General features: G+C 42.6%; 1 protein-coding gene across 2 annotated transcripts in view; it reads left to right on the top strand.

Moving 5' to 3' along the window:
• LOC138259675 (cytochrome P450 2G1-like) overlaps positions 1-25,803 on the top strand; it is a 280,939-nt gene that overhangs the window by 239,566 nt on the left and 15,570 nt on the right. For both annotated transcript variants that reach the window (XM_069207549.1, XM_069207548.1), the window contains one exon: positions 5,556-5,743. In XM_069207549.1, coding sequence (XP_069063650.1) covers positions 5,556-5,743 — 188 coding nt within the window. The remainder of the gene's footprint in view (positions 1-5,555; positions 5,744-25,803) is intronic.

Below are 25,803 nucleotides of genomic sequence, written 5' to 3'. Positions count from 1 at the left end.
CAATGCAAAGATCACAAACATGAAAACACTAATGTAAGAGATACACAGATCAGAATGCATAGAACATCATATACGTCTCAGTTCAGCATAGCACAATGTCAGTCATGTCCGAAGCGTCAGTCAAGGTGGATACTTAATCTAGCCACAAATTAGCATCAGCATGTTGGACTTCATACAAAAACAATTTAGCACACTAATTTAGAAAACATCTGACTAGGGTCTCTATCCAAAAATACAGCAGTTGGTACCTAGAAAGGAAAAGCATATAGACAAATCACAATAGCAATTGTCATAATTACCCTCCTCGGAGTGAGTAAGCATTCAGGATCAGTCTTCGTCTTCAGGACATCAGTTAGATCGCCGTCAGTCTATCTCGTCTAAGGAACAGGGGACACTTCCCTCATAAGGAGGAGAAGTGTAGAGGGGCAGTCTATGGATAAGGATGGTTTATTTCAAGTCTCAAATCACCAAACAGAGTGACAGAGTTTCTGGGTGCAATCGATATCATTCCCTACCTAGTTCTTCCGAGTCTTCTGTGTCATGGGATTTTATCCCTTTTTCGCAATACCTTCCCCCAAAATTCTATTGGATAGTCGCTTCACCCCACTATCTTTAACCTATCAAATTATACATTAAGTAATGCACTTGTCACCCCATGATAATTTATAACACTTTGATTGGTCTTCATAATTGACGTTTTTCGTAGGTGGCACATCCGGGGTTACTTCATTCTTTGACACGTTCTTCAGTTCAAGAGTTCTCTTTTCCATGGTTGAATGTCCTTGGATGTTTCAAAAGATGTTGCAAAAACGTATAAAGCTTATACTAAAACAGTTAGCATGCGAGTGAGAAAAATTCTCACTTGCAACATAAAACAAAGAAAAGAACCCATGCTGGGTCATGGCCTTTTGCGAATCAGCACACTGGAGAAACAGAAAAATAAGCTTTAATATGCGAGCTACACAGCTACATTTTCGGCTCATGCTAAGTTAAGACTTATGGATTCTAATAAATGCAATCTTCGTAGGTGTTAACATATTCAATTAATGCAAACAATTATTTCTTATAGTCGACATTAGTATATGTGTACAATAATTCTCTACTATTATAAGTACATTTAGAATACATTTCAAACTAACAATATTTTATGATTATTAATGCAGCATTGTTAAGTATAAGCATTTCACATCTAAAGTATATAATATTTAAGCTATGCTCTCTCAGGGGCATTTCTGAAACCAGTCCATCACAATGCCTTTTATGATGGAAAAGCTTGGGTAGGCACTCCAGACCTGCCAACCCCCAGGGAATGTAGTTTGGACCCCTGGGGTTCCACGGACCACAGGTTCAGAACCACTGCATTATATTATATCACTGATAGTTTCAAAATGTTCTTACAAACATTCCTGTACCTTGCCCTGATGGAAGTGCCATCAGTAAACAAAAGAGCAAGTCAGTTGTCATGTGCATCTTTTATGCAACCTAGATACTTATTATACAAGGAACAACACTATAGTCTAATAAATAAAACACAAGAGGGTTTTCTACAGCACACAACACGAACTCACATATTTGGGGGTACTCTCACATGTAACAATGAAGAAAAAGTAGGCCTGGTGCAATAAAATAATTGCCTAGGATCACAGTTTGGTCAGGTTGGGAAGCTGGGATTGATCCCAGGTTTTCTTGTTTCACATTGCACATTTTACACACTAGATGGTTCGCTCTTTCACTCTTCTCTTTTACATCAAGGATTATTTCTTCATCTTTAATTCTTGGTGCATGAGGTTAGAGCCTGACGTGTGGGCAGATGAGATATGAAAGCCCTCAACACTTTTGAAGTCTCAGGAGGCTTGAGGGGCAAGGGAATGGGAATGCACAGCATCGCCAAAGGATTAGTGTCATAGTGAGCAGGTGAAAGTAAATGAGGTCCTGAAGAAAGCCACTCTGACGCGCTGGGGCAGACTTCCTTGCTGGCAGGAGGAGAGTAGGAGTGGTGTCTGCTGGCCTTTGCAGATTCGTGTGGTGTGGTGCCCCTGAGCAGTTGCTGACTGGCAGGAAAGTGAAGGGATGTGTGGCTGATGGTGGTAACTGTGTCAGTACAACTTTGGTGGCCTCAAGGCAGCTCCTGCCCCTAGGAGCAGTGCGTATGTGTCCTGAGAAGCTTACATTTTACCAAATATTGGTCCCGTCAAGCACTTAAAATATTTGCTCTAGTGCTCACAGCAATATTTCAGCTGATTCCAGTTCTTTCAAATTAACCTTGAAAAGTCAAACAAGACTTCTGGAAAATTAAAATTTTGTGGACATGGTGATCCCTGAACTCTCTAAAGAGCCATGCCATATTCTATGTGGAGTATCCAGATAAGTGGGATTCGAAAGTTGTAGCTGTTACTCATTCAAATGTATAGCCCCACAACTGATTTGTTTCTGCCTGTGTACTTGGTGGCATAGCTATAGCTTGCATGTGATATGTGGTAAACAGGAGTGATATTCAAACTTTCTCTATTGTAATAGCTGCAAGTGAGGAATGCAACTGATGCGTACATCGTTCATCAGAAATACAAGGGTAAATATGCTACAATTACTATCATTGGAATCCTGAGCAGACCCAAGCACCAAAGCAGTCAAAACATATTTCATCCGTTTGAGAATTCGTTTCTTAATTGATCATCACTACTGGCACATTGAGCAGCACACTGCAATATTCAGTCGCCATGCACATGTATTGGAAGACCTTTAGCATATCATGGGCACATCCTAATTAATAAATTTGTCAGCAAGAAAATAAAAGAACATCAGATTTCCTACTGGTAAACGCTGGAGGGAGCTCAATGATTATAAATACTCGCACTAACAAATGCAGTGATCTGGAGGTCAAGAGTTTGAATCGGACGTACATCCTGCTGAGGTCACTCAAATAGGTAACGTAAATTGGGCACTAATATTTGTTATTTACATTGATTAGAAATGGCAGAAGAGTAGTACAAAGTAAAGTCTAAATGAAAGTGTTTGTTATTATAGAACCATACAATCAAAAAATGTATCACATTTTACTCCACATTAATTTTATTGGCCTAATAACTTGCAGTAGGACAAACATATTCACATAGTATTTGACACTGCATTTGTTATGGTAGAAATATTTTACTTTTGTGAATCAGGTGTTTTCTATCAACTACACAATGCTTTTGAAAGGGACTGACAAGATTTGAATATGCTGAGAAAGAATGCTTCTGGCAGCCCCTCAAATACTGGGAGGCGACTTAAATTTCCTTTTAGCACAGTATGTAAGACATGATTACTAGCTAATTCATTTTTTAAACCTTGTTGTTAAAACACAGTTTGGCATCCCAGTTATCCAAACTATCATGAAACGTGTGTAACCTTTGCCCCACACTTCTTGGAAAAAGTTTGGATTGTCCATTAATAGCAATATGTGGGTAGTGTTTATACCTCAACTGCAAACTGGAACACTTCTAGGCACTCCCAGTTCCTGCAGATAGGGAAAACAAGGTATAGGAGGTTTAGTGACTTGCTTCACATAGCTACAAGCCATCATAGACCTCAACACACTCAAATGAGATATTATTTCTTAGCAAGTAGTGCATGAGTGGCACAACACCTTGTGGACAATTACCAAAATAGCAAAATGGGGAACTGCACATAATAACAAAAGAACTTGGGTTCAGGATTACTCTGAGTTTGAGTTGGGTTAGTGTCACTTTTGTGGTGCAGTCCTGATGCAAAATGCTTTTTGGAATTTACTAAGCTATGCAAAACATTTACATCGGTTTGCATACTTCAGTAAATGCAAAGGAACACAACTCAGAGCTGAGCACTGCCTTGGGTTACTTTGTTTTTGGTAGGTGTTACATTGGTGAGCATGGGAGTTCTCATGCATTCACCCATGTATTTTGAAGTAAACCCAGATTCACAAAGGCTTGTAAACCTGGGTTTGTGCCAAAATGGTGCACCTAGCCAGTAGAGGCGTACCGTGGAGAAATATCTTTATTTCTCCTTGTTACTTCCTTTTTCCATATATGTCCCCCACTCTCCAGCACAAATAGAAGGATGAAGGTGCCTTGAAGGACTGTTTTTGTGCGCCATGTGTTCCTTCCTGCACAAAAACAATCCTGTTTGTAATGTAGGCACCTTTTACTACAGTGCAAGGGTGCCTGCTTTGATGCTAGTTGGTAATACGGTGTGCCAAGGCAATGAGAAAGCCGAAATGCTTCAATTCTTGGTAAATATCAAGCATATCTGTTCACTCCCTTTTATGCTACACAGGGGAGCAAGTTCCTTTATTGTGGCGCATTGCAAGAAATAATAGTAAATGCGGCCCGTAATTTTTAAGGGAGAAATGACGATTTAGTCTTAATTTCATTATCAATGGATTTCATTTCCATATGCATATGCCTCACAATGTAACTCCCTGAGGACCCTCTTTTTAAAGGCTGTGTTATTTTAGGTTGTGTGAGACCAGCAACAGGTAAAGTTAGTCCCTCACCTCACATTTTTAAATCAAATTTTGTTATATTCTGCAGTCACCATGACTGCAGATTATGTTTATATTTTTGATGCTAATTGTATGTGACGCTTCTCACACTGGTGTAGGTAGTGGTAGAAGTAACCTTAACATGGTGGGTCGCATGGTGATTATATGTGAGAGGGCCCATTACAGTACCTTGCAGGGCCCCCTAATGTTTTGTTACTCTCTTGCTATGGTTAGGTGTGTCATTCCAGTTAATGTTCATATGCAATATCTGAATATCCACCTTCAAAATCCAAGCTTTTGTTTTTTATATCCTTGTATGGGCTAGTTCTGTATGTAATTACCTGTGGCTAGGCTTTCATGATAATTGCACTGTTAAATGTTTCTCATGAGTATTTTCTCATCACATACACTACACAAATATCAGGTTCAGTTATCCAATGTGAGATGTTGACATTAGCCACTTTATGAAAGACAAAAGAAAGTTCAACCTACAGCCTAAGCCAAACTGTTTTTAGCATCCTCACCTGATGGAAGAACACCAGTTGAAGACACTACCTTTCTATCCAGGCTCTATATAGAAAGTGTATTGGAAGACTTTAGATGGCCAAAAGGCATATCTGTCAGAGAATCAACAACAGGACTAATTGACATGTGCAAGCGTCCCTCAGTTAGACTGATTTCTAGTCCCAGATTGATTGAGAAATTGGGGGCAGGACGGCAACGATATTCTGAGGGGATGTATCAAAGACGTTTGTGAAAATTACTACTTTAAAAACTCATAATTTCTGGAAATGTTTGTAATGCTCTAGAGAAGAAAAAAGTTCGGTGATTATAAAACATGTTTCATTCTCTGGATCCTCCGGATCATTCTATCATTTGAAATCAAAATATTAGTCAGTAAGAATAAATATCCTATTTCACATATGTATCGCACTGACAAACCCGTGGTTTGCAGTTGCCTCTTCACTAAGGACACCATTATAACTGTTAATAATGCTCAGCATCAATACTGTTGCTCCACTTATAAAACTATTTCATTTCCCCATATCCATGACAGATAAGATTCATGAGGAGATTGACCGTGTGATTGGGCGTAACCGCTGCCCAGCTATTAATGACCGGAACAACATGCCATACACAGATGCCGTCATACATGAGATCCAGCGTTACTCTGACATCGTCCCGATGGGCGTACCACACGCAGCTACGAAAGACATCCATTTTAGAAGCTATGTAATCCCCAAGGTAATGATCTTTGCATGCTGAGTTCATCAAGATAGGGCAGTGACATAAAATATGTGTTATATCACTATATCTCACAGAGTCTAACCATGTATGTTTCCTTTTATGTTCCACCTGGATTCCAACACCACTGAGACTTGAAGTCTCTGTATCAAGCATAACTTGTCCATAATTTCCCCCCAATGTGAGCCGACTCATGCTCATCAGTTCCACCTGCATGAGGATATCTCATGTACGAGGGGGAGGGGGAAGCTACAACATCTAGCTGGCTGCGATTGGAAACTGTAAAAAACATGCGTTTGAATTGACAAGTTAGCATACGTTAAAAGAAGTGAAAGAAGAACCAATACATTATTTACATTGGTACTTCTGAGTATTGTGTTTTCTTATGATATAGTGCTCAGTGATATAAGTGGTATAGTAGGAGCTTTGCATGTCTCCTAGTTCAGCCTAAGCTGCTCTGCTATAGCTACCTCTATCAGCCTAAGCTGCTAGAACACTTCTAATCTACTAATAAGGGATAACTGGACCCGGCACAAGGTGTAAGTGCCACAAGGTACCCGCTATAAGCCAGGCCAGCTTCCCACAGCCACTCGTGAGAGGACCATGATTACTTGACATTTTTGTGTGAGTGTAGAGTTGATCCTCACCAGTAAGGAGTATTTAATTGCAATGAAAGTAGCATAGAAGTAATCAAAACCAGACAGAAGGAGTTAGGAGGGGTCTTTACACTCTATAACAGGAGGAAGCATTACAAAGTGTGATGGCCAACAAAAATATTTGTGGCTAGGATTAAAGGCAAAATCGAAACCAGACGGGAAGAGGGAGTAGGGCCATCACACGCTGTAACAGGAGGAAGTGTGACATAGTGTGATGGCCAACAAAAATGTTCTCTTAGTGAACTCACCAGGGAGAGAACTAAGTACACAGACGGAGAGACATTTAGACAAATGCACAAATAAAAAGGAAGCATTAAAGACACATATTGCAAAGGACGAATGGCAATAGTGGGCGTGGTTAAAAGCCTATAGATTGAATACAGCATGTGTTGCAGAGAGCACATGCACACTGCCTAGGCTCGACCAAAAAAGAAATATCAGTATCTCGAGTTGACAAAATACCTTTATCTTCTAAAAAAAGTAAAGGACTACTTTTAGAGACAAAATTAGTGTATTTTTAAAATATTTTTCAAAATATTTGAGGTTGATATTTGAGTGACAATCAAGCTGAGGTCCGAGCCATGAGCCTGTGAGTCCAGTGAACTCTTGCAGTGCTGGCTATTGAGGTCTGTCCAACCTGAGAAAAGTGATGAACTGAGCGTGCATCTTCTTTGTAACTGTTGTTAGCGCACCTGGTCCTTAATAAGTAAACTTTCAAGGGGACGTGCACAGGTCGATGAACCTTTTGATTCACATGGAGTATCCTAGCTACGGTGTGACCAATGTTCCATACACAAAAATCAATAACCATTAACCTAATTATTAGTCAGAAGTTAATAACATCACACCATGACCTTTCAGTCATGAATAACCACAACTCAATATACGGTTTAGTGATTTTATTTCTCTTTTAGATACAATAGTAAGTCATGAGATTACTTCAAACTTTATTCAAATCAAATCGAGATTAATTCATTAGTAAGCACCAATAACGTAATCTAGTCAAGACTGGAGACAAACTACATTAAAAAACATTAGCATAAGTCAACATATGAATCAAAGGTGAATACGTCAACATGAGTAGCAGAGTTCAGCAAATCAGTCCGTCAATCATTTGTCACTGTATTTGTCAACGTCTTAGAAAAAGAAACCTCATCTAACCCAGATTAGCATTAGCATGTGGGACTTCATGCGAAAACTGTTTGGAACATGAATTTGAAAAAGCATCTAGCTAAGAGGAAAAAAACTATTAGAGAGCGCAGTTGGTACTTAGAAGAAAAAGCCCAAAACGTAATTCAGTCATATTGTCATAGCTACCTATCCATGGTATGGGTCAGCAACAAAGTCAGTCTTCATCTTCAATCGATCAGCATCGCATTAGGCTCTCCTCTTAGAGAGTATGAGCCCAAAAACAGAATCTCATGTCTCTTCTCCCCAATATCGCATCAAATTCGGAATAAGGTCTGAGAGATTTCCCCTCTGTCACGTTGTTATATTAATGTCATCCAGACCCCCCAATTCCTAATTGGTCAATTAATCACATGAGTTTACCCTAACCAATAACCCTTGTATTTCAAATCTATGAATTCTAGCATTATGCAGTTCCCATGTAGTTGATTGGTTCACTTTTACGATGTCCTCATCATCTGGTTCATCAGGTATCGAAAATGTTGCATCTTCTTCTCCAGTCAGTGTCTCCATTGTGGAGAAGTGTGGCTCAATGGTTAGAGTGGCAGACCCTGAAGCAGAGATCTGGCTCAAGACCAGGGTTCAAGTCCCGCTTCGGCAGGTCTTGGGCTCAATTCCCCTTGACCAGATAATTCTCGCCTCGGTGCCTAATCTAATTCATGGGTGCAACTCTGGGCAATAGCTTGCTTAATCTCCACAACGGCCCCAACAGCGCTTGGATGCCTGGCTTCACCCTGGGGGTGCTCAGGAGTGGGCGCCTCACAGGGAAAAGCCAGGAGGGGTTCCATAGCGGTATGAGTACAGTGCCTTGAGACCCTAACGGGTGAGTAGTGTGCTATACAAATGCTAATTTACATTGTAGGAGTCCTGGGAAAGTACACTGAATGCTTTACACAGCTTTCACTCCAATTTTGATTCCATCATCTCCTTCAGTTGATTCACGCTAAGGTTTCTAACTAAGCAGATTTTATTGAACAATGAGCAGTTCACGGTTAGTTCAGCTCGTCAGTGGCTTACATTGAACGTTAACATTCAGCTTCTGCATGAGGCCTAGCAAAACTAGACCACGACTTTGGCTAAATTAAGCTCTATAATATAATGCAAAGCATGAGTTATATCTCTCAATATAACATACCACTACATTATTTTAATACGTTTTTCAATAATTCACATATATTAGTTGTTCTTCATTATAAAACGTGAACCTTGGTAGTCACTCTCCGAGGACACATTTTCAAATGTACACATTATTATTATATATTTTTTTCTACGTTAATCATTTTCTAAATTTTTCAATATTCAAAATACATAAACATTCATTAATAATTTCTAATCAATATGTATATATATGTCATTTTACCATCCTTCTCATGGCTCATCATGGATATATGAATTTCCATGAAATCTCCATCACCCACTTTTTTGGTTGATTTGAACTTTAGAAAAGCTTGGCAGAAACAGAGCTTCAGTTGCCTGGGCAGCAGAGTTCCTGGCTTCCTCTATCCTGATGGATGACTGCCCGCCATATCTAAAGATCTTTAACTAGTTCTAATGAAACTATACCTGCCATTTTCCCTTAAAGGACCAAAATGCCTAGCATGTCCCTATAAGGAAAAGACAGTGACAGTCGTCCAGAGAAGGACATGCTACCACATCAAGGGTTTCTTCCAGCAGAACTAGCTAATGATCCACAAACAGAAATAATCTGATAAGTAGACCAGGCTTTGCATCAATCTTTTAGATTGAGCTCTCGACAAACCCTTTGTAGATTTGAGCTGCTCTGCACGGGTAATGCTCAAGTAGCTCCCATTTGACGCAAATGAGTGCAAAGCAACAGAAACAAAATTGCAATGAGGAAAGCTCATGTTTCCAGTACAAAACAACTTTTGCTTTACATAGTAAATACCATGCAAGACTTTGCATCATTATGTACCAGCACTGTTTCTTAGTAAATCTAGGCCCCAGAACTAACTAGGGACTTGAATTATAAGAATTATTAAGGTTGCATCTGTTGTCCAGCGCTTCAATTTTACCAAGAGAAACCTCTATCCATCCTATCAAATTAATGACTTTCATAAACAAAGCTAGCAATAACATTTGATTTTAAGTGCTACTTTTCTTTGATCAATAGTGTAACAAACATTTTATAGTCAATCATCAATTCACTTTTGCCGAAATCTGTTTGCTTAAAGTCAAGCAACTGAAGATGTCTGACCCTGATATCAATAAAGAGTTTCTTTTAATTATTGAATAGAACTATCAGTCTATAGTTGGATGGCCAATCCATTTTCCTTATATTTCATTTAAATATTTAGTATGAAGGGCTATATTGCATGAAAGGTTGCACAAAGGGTGCTTGCCAAAGAATGGGATCAACTGTTGCTGGTAGTGATTCCAACGGGCGTATAAAATAATTATATCATGCCCTTAAAGATAGCTTCTATGACAATGCATTCAATCGGAAGATCAGGTGCATTTACCCAGCTATAATCGACTAAGTATACAGTTTTATTGAGGTGATGTGATTCGGGTTTTGGCCTACTGGCATCATAAAGTGTGAGAAACCTGTTTGGGGATACTTTTTCTGTGTGCCATTCATAGATTGTGGCACAGACTTGCTGCTGGATGATCTGATTGAGTACAAGAGTGGAGCACATCAATAGCGGAGTGGAAAGAGAGCAACTGACTTGTCAGAATTGAAATAGGAACGTATTATACAAGACACTAAGAATTAGAACTAAGGGTTATAGGAAAAGTATGCTCCATCCCAATTTTGCCATATAAAAGTAAGGGCCATATTTATACTTTTTGACGCAAAACTGCGCTGGCGCAGTTTTGCGTCAAAAATATTACCACCGGCTAACGCCATTTTGGTGAGCCGTGCAGGTATCAAATTTATACTTTGACGCACGGCGGCGCTAACCACAGGTGGGAGTCATTATTTTTGACGCACACCGCAGTGTCAAGTTGTAAAGCAAAACGACGTTAACGTGGCGGAAATGACTGTGGGTCGATTTACGACCCCGCAAACCAGATATGCACAGTTTTTTGACGCAATAGCGTAAAAAAAAAACACGAGCACTGCCAATTCACCAGAGGAGAGACAAAATGGATCCCAGATGCCACTACAGACCCCAGGAAGATGACAACAGACCAGGAACCAGCCAGGAGGACCCACACAAGAACCAGGACACTTATAAGAAAAAAAGAAAGTGTTGCTTCAGTGCAGAGGAGCAGGAAATTCTGGATAAAGAGGTGACTGAACACCAGCACCAACTGTTTGTCACCTCAAAGTTGCCAATCAGTAGGAGAGAGGCTATATGGCAACAAATTGTTGACAAGATTAACAGTGTGGCAGAAGTACACAGAACAGTCATCGAGTGCAAGAAACACTGGCATGAGTGCAAGCGCAGGACAAAGGAAAAGATGCCAGGAACAGGAAGGCAGCACTGCAGACTGGAGGTGGGAGTCCAGCACACCAGGAGGCCCTGGACCACATGGAGGAGATGGTCGCAGCCGTCATCCCTGAGGAGATCGTCACAGGGATTCAAGGACAGGACAGCGCAGACTACCAGGAGACAACACACATGCAGGGTAAGTCACATGGGGAATTAAATGTACTAATGTCAACTGTAAGCAGGGGGGGATACCGACCACAAAATACATGGAGGTCATCATATACATGGAGTGGCATGGGTAAAGGGGCACGGCATGGGGGCATGGCCTGCACAAACAGAAGCTGGGGCACACCATTACACTACACCAACAACAGTCCTGTGGGGGCATGCTGTCATGCCAACGATGGAGCAAAGGGAAATCCACGCCAGGAGGGAAGGCCACAACGTCAAACTGACATCCCGGCACACGTCAGCCACCCTATCCCATACATTAACTAGGGCCCTCTTAACCTCTAGCCATACCGACAACTGGAATGTAACTGCGACAACAGTTGCCACTACCACCTCCGCTTTGTGTGCAGCTCAAGTATCCAATGGCAGTAACCTCCCCATGGATCATACACACCTAAATTAGAGGGTTGAGGATGACAACTTCAACAATCCCCTGAAATAAGACAAAGGCCCCAGTACTGTCAAGTGTCAATGCCCATAGTTGTTGCAAACATCAGCCAATGTAAACAACAATAGGAGCTACACAGCATTAAGGACATACCCATGCTGCATATGTCAGGGTCCATCCTGTGCCTGGGTCACAATGTAACATCCCTAATGTCATACTGCTCAGACAACAGCATTGAGGGGGGGTCATAACATTGCTATGCATAGGATATGCCACATATCAAATACATTTAAGTGGATGTGAAAGATCAGAGAATGGGGCAGGTCCAGATTGTTAAGTGTGCTGCCAGGGCCATCAGAACACCCACAGCCAGTGAAAGGTCTCACCATGAGAATGGATGCAGACGAAGGTTTGAGTAGGACAAGAAGGTGGCAATTCTCTATTTGGCCAAAACCAACACCTAGAAGAGATGATGCCGACAAGTCTAATAACTCAATAACATACATGTGACATGCAGGTGGGCCATAGGTTTGGGAGAATGCCCATCTGAAGGACTGGAGCAATGAACACGAAACAAGATCACAATGTGAATTAATCACAAGGCAGGCAAGTCACATCATTCATGTCACAACACAGACACACTAATTGTACCCTGTTTCATTGCAGAGGAAGATGGATCTCCTGCGGATATGCCTGTCCCAGATTACCCTGATGACATGGATGAAGAGCCGATAAACATTCCCCAGGAGACTATCCAAAAGGTCCTTGAAACCCTCCAGACCCCACCTTCAGTTACAAGGAGGAGCACAGAACAAGCAGCCTTCGCAGAGGATCCACCCACCACCCCAATTGTAAGACCTGCCAGCTCCAATACAGCTGAGGACTCAGACGACACTGGCACCAGCTTTGAGAGAACCGTAGATGGAGTACAGAGGGAGCTGGCCAAGGAGGTGCGGGTGGGGATGCAAACTATGGCAGCCAGCCTTGAGGGGGTGCGTTCGTGCATGATGTCATCTGCATATCAGGCAACAGCTATGCAAACCCTAACAGCTATCTTGCAGGAACTGCAAAAAACCCAGAAGGAAATCAGCATAACTGTAATACAGTTGACCCAACACCTACAACAGCAATCCTGTCAAAGCGTGCACAAATGCAACATTAAACCCCTCAGGGCCGGCCGGGCTGCCTACCATCGTGATGTGGCTGCTATTCTCAAGAACCAGCAGATCCTCCTTGCTGAAGTAATGCCCTTAAGACCTTCACAGGTAGCATCGACTGGGATGTCTGACTCCACGTCTTCCAACACTGAGGTGTGTGCTGCCCCTTCACAACACACACATCAGAAGAAGAAGACATGGAACAGATCACATTCAGAAGGAAAAGTACCCGGAAGCACTAGTCCCTGCCACATGACCAACTATTACCAATGTCCTGCGCTTTGTAACTTGCCAGTCTTGCAACAACTCTACTTAATGACTGTTCTGCTTACCACTGTATATCTTGTCAGCCTGCCCAGTGATTGTCTCTCTCCTACTCATTGGCAAATCCTGTCCCTCTGCACTGTCTATAACATCAACCCCAGCATGTCAAAAGCATTTCCGTAACCCCTTGTGTAGGATCACAATGTAAGATGTCACTATAATGGACTCACAATCATGGACAATGTACAGATAGCACTCCAGCACTTTTCAATAAATAGCACTTACACAACAAATCTGTCTCTGGGTAATATGACATATCAATTGTGCAGTAGATAACTGAAATGTGCCTACTGTCAAATTGGGTAGCTTGTCAATACAACTGTCCTGATATTATGTAGTCAGATAAATCTGCACAGTGCCCATGATTGCATCATACTCTGCACATCCTGAGGGACATATCTGATGAAGTGAGAAACCATACACCATCATGCTGTGTTGGACAGAAGAATGCTTCCTCAAGGGATATCTAAGTCATCAAATAGTGGCCGCAAAATGTTGTCACCATGCAATACTAATAAATATAACAGTGCACACTAATCTAAGCTAACACTACAAAAACTGCATAAAAGAAGGTGTCTGAGTTTACATACAAATAGGTAATCATGCTGAACTGTGTCACAAATGATGTATGAGAGTCATGAAGACAAGAATACAAGAGTACCTATGAGAAATCATCTTATAAGGGTGGCCTTGATCATCACACTGCAGTCAGACTTAAAACTGTTCCCTCAATACCAAGTCTGGAAGCACTGTTTGTGACGTAGAAAACACACCTAGCAACAGAAACACATTGTCATCCATATTAACTGTGATTGGTGGTTGCAACGAAGGGTGGAAACTTTGCAAGGTAGCTCTGGGGTAGCTGCCAATCGTACAGCTCAGTTGGGATTTGTTTGTAGCATAGGACACAAATGTAATAGTACAAAATTCATGTACACTGATTCCAAACCCAGGATCAAGTACCATTTAACACATAATGTTAAGGGTTAACCAAATATTTATTAAATGCTAATCACAGAAGAGGAAACTGACTACTCATTACCCACAACTGTCCCTAACTAACCTAAGCTACACTTACTTATCACATGTAACGAAATGTTCTAAACATCCACCATCCACCCCCCCTTATGAGACGGGACACATGGAGGACAACTCATTCTAACCTAAACACATACTATACTATCCTAAACAAATATTTTATTTTTATTTTATTTTTGTATATATATTTTTTTTTTTAACACACAAGAACCCCAACATAGCCCCCCACCCACCCATCCACACACTTAATAAGTAAAAATAGAAAGAATCAGGACCCCCCACCCACTAACACTAACTAAACTAACAGCCTATACAAACCTAACACTAAGCCCCCTAAGCCCATAACTATGAGAACAAGGAAAGAGGAGGGAGGGGAGGGAATCATGTCCATTTCAAAAACAGTCTAGAGATTGGCCCTGCTGAGGGTCCTCTTGATTGACTTAACACGCCGGTTAATGTGGCGCACATCCCTGCTCAGGTGGCTTAACTTGCGCAGCACACGGTCCATCTTCCGTTCCATGTTGTGGAAGGCTGCAGGGTCAACAGATGGAGCTGGGGCAGTCTGGGTACCGGTGGAGGAGGTCTGTGTGTGTGTGGAGCCAAGGCCAGTGGGCTGTCCTGCACCTGTAGCGATGCTAGGGCCTGGAAGTCCAGCAGATGTAGGCACAACAGTCCCAGCTGTGGGTGGGGCCACCTGGCTTGAAGTAGTGGTTGTGCTGGTGGTGGCTGTCGTGGGCAAAGTAGGCCCACCCTGTGGGAAGGCCCTCCATGCCCGGAGGCCCGTTCATGGCGATATCGATGGGCCATCCTCCTGAACCCCGACTCCACCAGCAGGATGTGCTGGTATCTCATGACCCGGCGCTGGAATTCACAGACCTGGCCTGGAGTCATGTTTGCAGCTGTGAAAACAAAGGCAAATATTCTACATTTGTAACTGCATTTATTGTGTGAAATGGCACAAGAAGCTAATCAGACAAAACATCTACTATACTTGTAACAGATCATATCACAATACAGATCATTGACTGTCCCTGAAAAAGTACATGGCAGGCCAGCCTACAAAGGTCACATCACACATAGCACATCCATAACCTAAAAGATGGGTAACAACTGGCTTTGACTTGCCATCGGAGTTCTGCCAGTTATCAGCTAACAATCATGCTGCATATCCTCCGCTAAGACCTGGTGCTACAAATGTCAGTGTACGGAATGCAAAACTAAAGCCACATGGTCTGCAAGTTGTAACTGGACTTGCCAGTTTAGTACCAAGTGCCATACCTGAGTGTGTATACTAGGTTCCAACCGAAAAATCACTTATTCACATGTATGTGTAACATACTGGTAGCATCAGTACTAGGTACCCCATTCACAAACCCATGCCCGTGTTTGAGGGTGGGGGGGTGGATAAACAACTATCAATTTCCAACAACATGTACACCGAGGAGTGTATAGAAAACTCCACACGTGTTTGGCTCTACACACACACCACAGGTAAGGTCTATCAACAATTAGGAGTCAGCAAACCCTAGACCAATCATAGGGCCACACATGTCAGGAAATGCAGAACTTGGCACACAACATATACTTCCAGTAAGGCCTGACTTACATCATCACAGAGTTGCAAGAACACCCATGATCATGATTAGCATGCACACCTAGGGCATTGCACTCAAGTTCCACATACTTGTAGCACTACATGTGGAAGTACATGCTGCTAGGAGGTTCTACCTACAGTTTAATAAGTACCTTGGTAAATAGGGAAGCAGAAGTCTATTGGAAAGCAATTTGCTGTACCAATCTTGGAGGATGTGGGTCTGACAGGCTCACTAAATCTGTGCTGACTTCCAGTGTGACTCTTGTTGAGATAAGTGTCATACACATGACTCACCCCAGTACTCACTGTGGGGACTACAGCAATTGCCTACAATCCCTAGATAATACCATAGGATATGCATTGGCCAACTCTAAACATTTGAGAAACTGAAATCCCACTCATGGAACAAGAGAAATGATTGCCCAACGCATCACATCTTGCTGGGCGTTCAACACACACGAGTCCATAACCAGCAAACACAACACATAACAGACATATCAACACTTACTGGAGTGGTCGGGGTCCTCAAATGTCGCCACCTCTCCCACAGTGTAGGGTGCCGGTCCACCTGTAAGGCAAGGAAGGAAGAAATGTGCTCAAAATCTGTGCACAGAGCAACAATTTCATTAACATATACAATGTGTAGGCTGAATAAGGAAATGGCAGCCATTCAGACATGATGATACTGCATCTGATATATCACGGCCAACTTATACATAGCATGGGTCTCCTGTGACAGTTACACACATATCTGCACACATGCATTGGCCCTACCTATCATGTGGTGGCAAACATGCCCAGTCATTGGTAACCTGAAAAAAATATGGAGTGTAATCGTTTCATCATGTGCATCCAAGAGAGACATCCAAAGCCTGGTTACTTGAGGACTGCATTACCAGTCAAACATGCTATGTGGCCATGACACATTAATGACACATAGGTACAATGTACAGAGGGAGGGGCAGGGACTTTTGTAAGCCCTCCTGTTGTTACAGTTTATTCAATTGATGTGGCCCAGCTATGATGATTTGCACCAACCATGGAGATGTGAACCCATGTGCATACCTTGGGACTGCCATCCCTAATTGAAATGTGGCACAACTAACTCCAACAAACTTTCTAAGATGTTAGCTGAGGGCACCTTACACCTTTTCACGGTGTTTCCAAATCCAGATCTGACATGTATCCAAAAAGATAAAGGACCACAATAATCCCAAACATTCATAGTACTTCCATGAACGCTTTACTTCCACACTCACCAGACTCACATGAGACATATGTCTGAGCCACTTTGCTATAATCAATTGACGTGAAGCCAGCACTCATTTTCTGCATCTTGTAGTGATTCTAAAGTCAGTCTAGCTATTGCGTCAACAAAGTTAGCCAATATGTTGGTACATCTTTACTTCTCTGGCAAAAGTGCCCTATATAGACATGATTGGCTCCTATTTTGTTTGGTTGTCTGACACAAAGGCCGCACCAATTTACTTGATAGAAAAGTATCCTGTAAGTTTGCTGAGAACGTGATACCTGACAGCTAGCAATTGTGATCCTTACCATAGTGCATCATTTATCACTGTATGTTTCCCCAGCATTACAAACAGTCAGCAAGTTAGCTGGCAGACACAGTACAAATCATCTGATGTCACTACAGAGCATTTAATCGTGCACATTTACATGATTAGTACTCACCAACACGGCCACCAATCACGATTCCCAGGTGGTCCAAGAGATCCTGCTCCCTGGTGATGAGGTCAGCCCACCGGTGCTTCAGCTATTGGTCACTCATCTGGCTGGCATACACACGCTGCAGGTGATGCAGCACCTTTCTCCACCGGATTCTGCGCGCCTCTGTGTGATACCCCTGTATCACCCTGCCTCGATCATCAGTGGCAAGAAATGGCACACAAGCCATATGAAGCCCCCCAACTCCTCTTTACCCATCCTGCCAAGACGTGGCCTATCAGACATTGTGGAAATGTGAAAGAGAATAGGGGTTAAAGAAATACTAAGGGGAAAAGGGGGAAAGTAGGGGTACAAATACAGAAGAAAAGTAAACTTAACCACTAAAAGAGCCCAACCATCCCCAAACTACCACTACCCACAACAGACTCCCAAAAACAACAAGAACTCTAGGTAAATGGACAAATGTACACAAAACACAGTAGGACAGTATACACCAACAATATTTATTTTACAAATTGACAATAGAGACAGCACACAGGACAAAAAAGCACAAAATCTTAGGACACCACTCTCTACACAGCCACAAAGTCTAGAAGAATCATAGACTGCAAAGTGAAAGTGAAAGTACACCCACTGTACATGATCTGTAAACAGGATATCCTATTACTTCACTTCCTGTATGAAATGTCCAAACTTTTTCGCGTTATGCGTTATTTTTTTTTCAACAAAACTGTATTTGCGTCATTTTTTTTGACGCACAGAAGTGAAAATTAGCCCGCATCCAAACAATAGTACATGGCCTGTACAAATATCTGGATGTGGCCTAATGTGTGATTGAGTGATGGTGTCTTAGTTGTGTGCCATATGCTGCGTTGGACTTTGATTTCAACATGTATGTGTGAAATGGGTGTGGTCCTCTGCTATTGGCCTTCAAAGGATAAATGTACATGAAATATGTCATTTACAGTGTGTGTGTATGTGACCATTGTATGTTACACATCACATTAGCTCTGGGATTTTCAGTGTCCTAATCAGTATATCCGCAATGCTCCATGAGGCAACACTCTTATTCTGATAAGTAGAGATGAAGGTGTGCAAAAATGATTAGCCAGACCATGATATGGTGATTATTGTAGGTGTTTATTTAAATTAGTTCATTAAAGTGGTGATGGTGATTATAATTCAAATAAATTGTTGACGATATGTTGCCGTCTGCTTATACCAGCAGCCATGTTCTGTAGTTCCCCCTAATGTTGCAGGCCACCATCCTCCTCTTCCTCCTCTTCAGGCATGTGTGGCTCTGGTTCCAGGAGGGGAATGTTCCTTTTGATGCAAATGTTGTGCAGTATTGCACATGTTAGGATGATCTTACAGACCATCTCCGGGGAATATAGGAGGCTACCACCAGTGATGTTGAGGCACCGGAACCTTGATTTGAGGATGCCAAAGGTCCTCTAGACTATGCTGTATGTCCTCCTACGTGCGTCGTTGTAGGCACCCTCTGCTGCAGTACTCGAGTTGCCAATAGGTGTCATTATCCATGGCTGGAAGCCATACCCCTGATCAGCTGCAAGAGAAAAAGAATGGGATCTTGTTGATGTAGCTGGCCCTATTGAAATTACCTTTCATGGCAGTAGTTGTCTTGTGTTGTCTGTGACTCTTTTGTGTTATAATGTCGCATCCTAGGCTTGTAGGATGTACCATCTGCATTGTGTTGTTTCCTTGGCTGAACAAGTGTTTGGCTGCTAACTGGTTGTCACCAGTATGTTTTGGGATTTGCAGTACAGTGTGCCCTCCCTAGCATTGTGACTTGTGATACAGGTGTCCCTGTGTCTTCACTGGGGGTGAGATGATAGTGCCATACACAGGTTAAAATTGACAGTGTTGTTAATACGTTCATATCAATGTACCCTGGACATCCCATACCTTTAAGACTTATGCAATGGATTAATGTAAACGTCATTGGGACACTTACAATTTGCAAGGTGACATTTAGGCAACCCACTCCACATGTTGTGATCATTGACGTCCTAACATTAGACTGTACACTAATTTCAGATGTGTGACAGGTTCACTGCAGACCCATGAAACATGGCTAGCGATGTCACAACCTCAGTGTGTTCCTGTCGACATGTTGCTGTTGTGGTGTATGTGTTGTGTGTCCTAGAGGGTTGCTGTGCAGTGAGTATGTAAGTAGGTTTTTATACTTACCAACAAGTAGTCCATTGCCATACCGTCCATCCTGGAAGTGTTCATTGATGGTGCAGTGACAGAAGATGAATGAGTCATGGACACTCCCAGGATATTTAGCCATGATGTTGGTGATCAATCCCTGGTGATCGACAATGGCCTGCACATTGATGGAATGTGTGTGCTTCCTGTTGCGGTAGAGGTGTTCAGTTGCAGCAGGTGGCACAAGCCGTACATGTGTGCAGTCGATTGCACCAAGGACGTGTGGGAAGCCACTAATGAGGTAGATCCCCTGTTTTGTTTCCTGCTGCTTCTGCAGTGTGTTAGGGAAGCAGATGTGGCGGGGTGTAAGTCCAATGATGGCATCCAGTACTTTGGGCAAAAAGGCAGAGAATGATGGTTGTGATATTCCAGCAACCAGGGCACCAATTGTTTGAAAAGAGCCACTTGCCAGCATGTACAGTACGGCAAGCAGCTTGGTTTCTGTTGGGATGGTGCGGGGTGTCAGCAAAGTGGGTGCCAACTGCGGTTCAATGTTTCGCAGCAGCTGCTGAATGGCCTGCCAGTTCAACCTGTACCTCAGGATGATGTTGTGTTCCCTGAGGCCATGAAGGGTTGTTCTGGGGTGGAATATCCTCTCCTGCCTTCTGCGCTGCCTTTGGGGTCCCTGCTGGTGTTGTGGTAGCTGCTATTGTAGCTGCTGGGCTCTGTGTCTGGGTGCACGCTGGATAAGAATCACCTCCATGTCTCCCTGTTGCTGCTCTGCTGTTGCTTCTGTGTGTTGTGATTAAATACAGGTGTGTTTGCCCCATTTTAACGCCTGCCCTGACCCAGGTGTTAATTTTTGACGCAACTCGGGCTGTAAGTCATTTTCCGGCTCCGCCTTCCGGCCGTGCCTCATTTTTGCCCGGAAGCATAAATACGGCGCACGGCCGTTTAAGTCATTTTTTGGACGGGAACGTCTACCTTGCATATCATTAACGCAAGGCAGGTTGCTGCATCCCAAAAATTAAGCACATGGCGGAATTTTGTCGTCCTCGGGCGTCAAAGTTTAAATACGGGGCAACGTTTGCGCTGAATGTGCGTCAAACTTTTTGACGCACATTCGGCGCAGACAGAGTATAAATATGCCCCTAAGTTCTCAATATATGCAGCCCAATCTGAGACACAGGAAATGTCATCATATTTTTTGGAGATGTGGTCTTCAAAGTGATCAAGCTGAAAATGAAATAGAGGAGCTCCCACCTGCAAGAGCTTGATCTACCTATAGTTGGCAACATCCTGTATGATATAAAGAAGCTGCATTTCTGAGGGACATGAGCACCTATAATCAGTTGTCGCGGGGTTTGAATATGACAATGCTAAACGATGGACGGACCCAGGGAATGAAGCTGCGCCTTCTCCTTTTTCTAGTCCCAGGGACAAAGAAGAGTCTGAGTGGAATGGTTAGAAGTGGCCTGGGTGATGATATGAGGACCTGAATGATGGACTAGCTGCTTGAAGGTGACACCCATAAAAGTGTTTGTGCCTTAACAGGGGTTTGAATTGGGACAAATGTACTGTAGGATTAGGATCCCACATTCTTTGGTAAGAACCTTTCAGTGGTCACAACTGAGCCAGAGGAGGAACAGTCAAGGAAATGCTCCTGAGACGGAGGTGCTACTGGCAGGATATGCTCTTCCACACTATTGGGCTTTTGAGGGGCTGCTCCAATAATCTGGTGAGAGGATGAGAGGGATGACATTAAAGTGAATTGGTAATTCTTTGCAACTCGCAGCTCTGGCTCATCAAAAAGCATCTGCACTCCTTTTTGTGGGAATATAACAAGATACTGTATGAGGAATTGGCTAATTTTGACTAAGGTAAATATACATAGTGGAAGGCTCTGTTCCCAAATATAGCTACATTAAGTCTACCTACAATCTTGACTTAATAATAAGGCCAGATTGCTTAGAGTGAAAAATAGGAATTACAGGAAGGAATGATCATTAGCTGCTTGTTTGTTACAGTTGTGTAAGACAGTGAGAATACATGAGGTCTCCAGAGATGAGTCATGAAGTAGCTTTGAAGACTGAAAATGATACGTATTTCTCTATGTGTGCTCTAAATAAAAGTAATTTTTGCTGCCTCCAGAAAGCAGAGATCAAGTGGGACCAGCCTTCCAAATGACAGTCACAAAACTGACTGAAGTATTTGTTCTCCTAGGAGCTCTGACATGCACTGTCATGCTGACCTTGGCTCCTGACCCAGTTGCCTCAAGGTCAGGGACAGGAGATCATGCTCAGTGCTGTTCTAGAAGCATGGAGAATCTTAGGGACACTGCTGCTAAGCTACAATCTTGTTCTCTGCAGCCTGCTACCAAAGTAGAAGATGCAGAACGATGTTCAGATTCCAATAATAACTGCATAACACCTGCATAATATCTGTTCCATAAAATGCAGAACTTCAAAGTACAAACCTCGTTGCAGAAATTCTAATCCGATTAAAATTTAAATTGAAATGTCTCTCAGCATCCTTCTCAGTGGAACATACTCTTTTACTTTGAATGCTGTCCCCTAATACTGGACCTCCCTGGCTTGTCTGAAAGTAGTAACAGAGGGGAGGACATGGAAATTGCTGTGAGTAAAGGAATCAGGACAATAATGGTCAGTAAGGCACAAGGGAGAAATAACAAGTAAACAACACACCCAAGAAAAAAAGATAAGGTGAACAGGAGGGAAAGAGATTTTCTCTGCATTGTTCCTTGGTGCCTGCAGCTAAAGGTGAGACATTCTGATGGCCTGAGCCTGGCAGAGTAGCTATACCAAAGACAAGTCAAGCTGGTACAGTCCCTAGGAAATCACCCAATAGGGATGACCCTGACTTTGTTATCTCATGAGACAAAGAACAAACTTGAGCTAAGGGATAATATGGAGCCAATGAATGGGAGGTGTTATTGGAAAGTAAAATTAGGTATTGGTAATGGTTGAGGGTCATTGTCATGTGTAAGAACAGATGATCTTCTTACTGTTTGCTTTGATGTCTGTTATAATGACTGCATTCTAATTTGCTATCATACCTTTCTTTTCTTCGCTTGTGTGAAAACCTATTTGGGGTGGGCTAATGGGGAGGTTGACTCTCTGGACTCCAAGACACCTCAGAGGGACATGGTGCACATACCACCTGTTGCTCTATTTAAATGTTATGTAGCTTTTGAAAGGACAGTGAGTGCTTTGTACATTGGTGGGCTGGTCGTTTTGATGCTGTGGCAATGTAGGTGGTCAAGGGTTTCTTTGTCTTGCCTGTGTTTGAAAGGACAGGGGGCTTATGTAACATGATGCAGCAAAATATGTGTAACTTATATGGTGGTGATGGACAAAGTAAGGTAGCAGCTCATGTTGAAAATATTTTTAAAAAATGTAAAGTTCTGATGTGGCGTGTCAATGGATTGTCGTTTTTCAACACAAAAAATGACACAAATGCGGCACTAAAAAAGTATAAATATGAGCCTTAATGTCCTTCTTATGTTGTTGCCTCTCCTTGCCAAGTGCAAGTTCAAATTTATATGTTTCAAAATTCAAATTTTGCCATGTGATATGTTTCCACTCATAATCCATTATACAAGGGTGCGGCCTCCCATTAACACCCTTAGCCTAACTGGAGCTTTGACTCAGCCCACCCTGAGGTCCCTAGATAATACAAGCTGAGTCCTCACTAGGACGTCTTGGACCAAAGGAGAGTTTGTGCCTCTTTAAACTGTCCCAGAGGCAAAGGCATAGGTAGAATGTCCTACTGGAAGAATATCCTACTGCCACATCCTCCCCTGTTGCCTCGTTGCTGTTATCCAGAGATCTATATCTCCAGAGGCAACTCCTACAAATAACAATGGAGCCATCATGCCTTCAATTTTGGCCCTGCCATGGTATCGCTCACCAGATCGGGCAGGCTGTGGAACCTTCACTTCCATTGTGGTGGCCATGATATTGGTTGGAGTGCCCTCAACAGCAGGCCTCTTGCATCATCCCATCAAGAGATGGGGTCATAATCAGCCAAAGAGATAAGGAGAGCAGGGGCTGAATCCAAAGCTGAGGACAACTGGGGCTGGATCTAGAGTTGAGATCCACTTCCAAGCCTCACTGGCATGCATCACTGTGTGAGAATGTTTGTGTGTACATTTATGTGTCTGTCTGTGTGAATTTGGCACTGTCCATCTCCCTGGGAAACAGTGTTACTTCCTGTAACTTCTGTCAAGTGTCAAGAGACACCAAAAGTAAATATTGCTTCTCTTCTCACTGGGTTCATCTCTGCCACAATTGTGTCCATTTGCGACGTAGTAGTGGCCCTCACAAAATACCTGTCATCCTGACATATTTTTGGCATTTTTGGTCTAGTTGTGCATACTGGTAGAAATCACTAACATACTGTGAGCATGACCGGCTTAATTTTTTCCATATCTGAACTTATGGTGGCCTACTTAGGCATAATAAAGGCCATAACTGATGTTTTGTGAGTGTTCTAAAACATTATGATGTCCAGCCTTGGCACAGTGGTATAATGGTGAACTTTATTGCCATATTTTAGGTGCCCTTCCCATTATAGTGAGCATCCATAGCATGTGAACCTAGAAACTGGGCAGATGAAACAGATTCTGTCCATGTAAAGCATTTGTACATGTAAGAATTCATAGAAATGGTATTGTGAAGGCAACACATTGTTTATTTCAGGAAATAAATTTGGAAAATTGAGTTTGTTTCTTAAAATGGAAGAGATATTTAATAGACAAACAAATATGTTCACAAAGTGAAAAAAAGATAAAATGGTTGCACTTCCAAAATATATCTAAGGCTTATTTTTAAAAGGTAATTGAAGCTGGGCTGGTGCAATATATTGCAGTGGATATGTCCTTTGTGGCACAGGATGCATGCAGCTTCAGGTGTCACTTTATTAGTCAGGTGAAGACACTGCATATTGACAGCACTATTCCTGACATCTCTGCTGGTAATCTGGCCTGGAATGTTTGTGAGGTCACTGGAGTATTCTTAACAGATATGGTCAATAGTGTACAGTGATGACATTTGTTAACTCAGATGAATTTGCTTGAGAAGAATGAGATCTCTTTAAAGAAAAGGTTGGAGACGCCTGTTATAAATAATACCTACAGAGGGTTCCATTGTCTTTTCCATGTAGGCATGTGTAATATGTCTGTGAATTCATGCAACTATATTCAGTCTGAAAATCATAGAAATCCCACCTGCTGGGTTACCTCAGAAATACATTTTGCATGGCTTAGAGGTGACAAAATATGAGTATCTGAATATATTTGGTACATGAGAACACAGCTTACTTATATGCATCCCAACATTCATAACACAGGTACCACCATAAATAACCATGGGTCCAGCTTCACAAATCCACAGTTAACTCCTCATTTATTGTTTTTTTTGGGAAAATTGCTGTATTTATAATGGCGAAGCCTCACATGCTGCACTCTAAAAAAAACCTTGAACCAGCGAGTCAACTTCCATGTTGCCTCTGAGTTTCAGTTGCAAATGCCCCCCACTTAAATATTTGGGCCCATATTTATACTTTTTGACGCAAACCAGCGCCGGCGCTGGTTTGCGTCAAAAAGTTTACCGCCTGCTAATGCCATTCCTACGTGCCTTGGGGCGCCTTAATTAAGGAATGACGTTAGCTGGCGCTGCGGACTGGCCTGAGTAAAATAAAATGACTCAAACCAGGCGCGCCGGCATAGGGGAAAATGGGGGTTGTGCGTCAAAAAATGGTGCAAGTCAGGCTTGAGGCAAAAATCATGCCTCAAACCGGACTTGCGCCATTTTTTGACTCACAACCCCCACTGAAATGACTCCTGTCTTAGCAAAGACAGGAGTCATGCCCCCTTGCCCAATGGCCATGCCCAGGGGACTTCTGTCCCCTGGGCACGGTCATTGGGCACAGTGGCATGTAGGGTGGCCCAAATTAGCCCCCCCCCTTGCCACTTCAAAAAAAACAAATACTTACCTCAACTTACCTGTACATGCCTGGGATGGGTCCCCCCCTCCATGGGTGTCCTCCAGGGGTGGGCGAGGGTGGCAGGGGGTGTCCCTGGGGGCAGGGAAGGGCACCTCTAGACTCCTTCCATGGTCAGAGACCATGGACGTGAGCCCACAGGTTCCTTAATGCCTGTCCTGACCCAGGTGCTAAAAAACGGCGCACATCAGGCTGTTCACCTTT

Source organism: Pleurodeles waltl, chromosome 9 (genome assembly GCF_031143425.1).
Source record: "Pleurodeles waltl isolate 20211129_DDA chromosome 9, aPleWal1.hap1.20221129, whole genome shotgun sequence".
Lineage (NCBI taxonomy): Eukaryota > Metazoa > Chordata > Amphibia > Caudata > Salamandridae > Pleurodeles > Pleurodeles waltl.
Note: the sequence above shows the minus strand (reverse complement) of the source record. Positions and strands in the feature narration are given on the sequence as shown.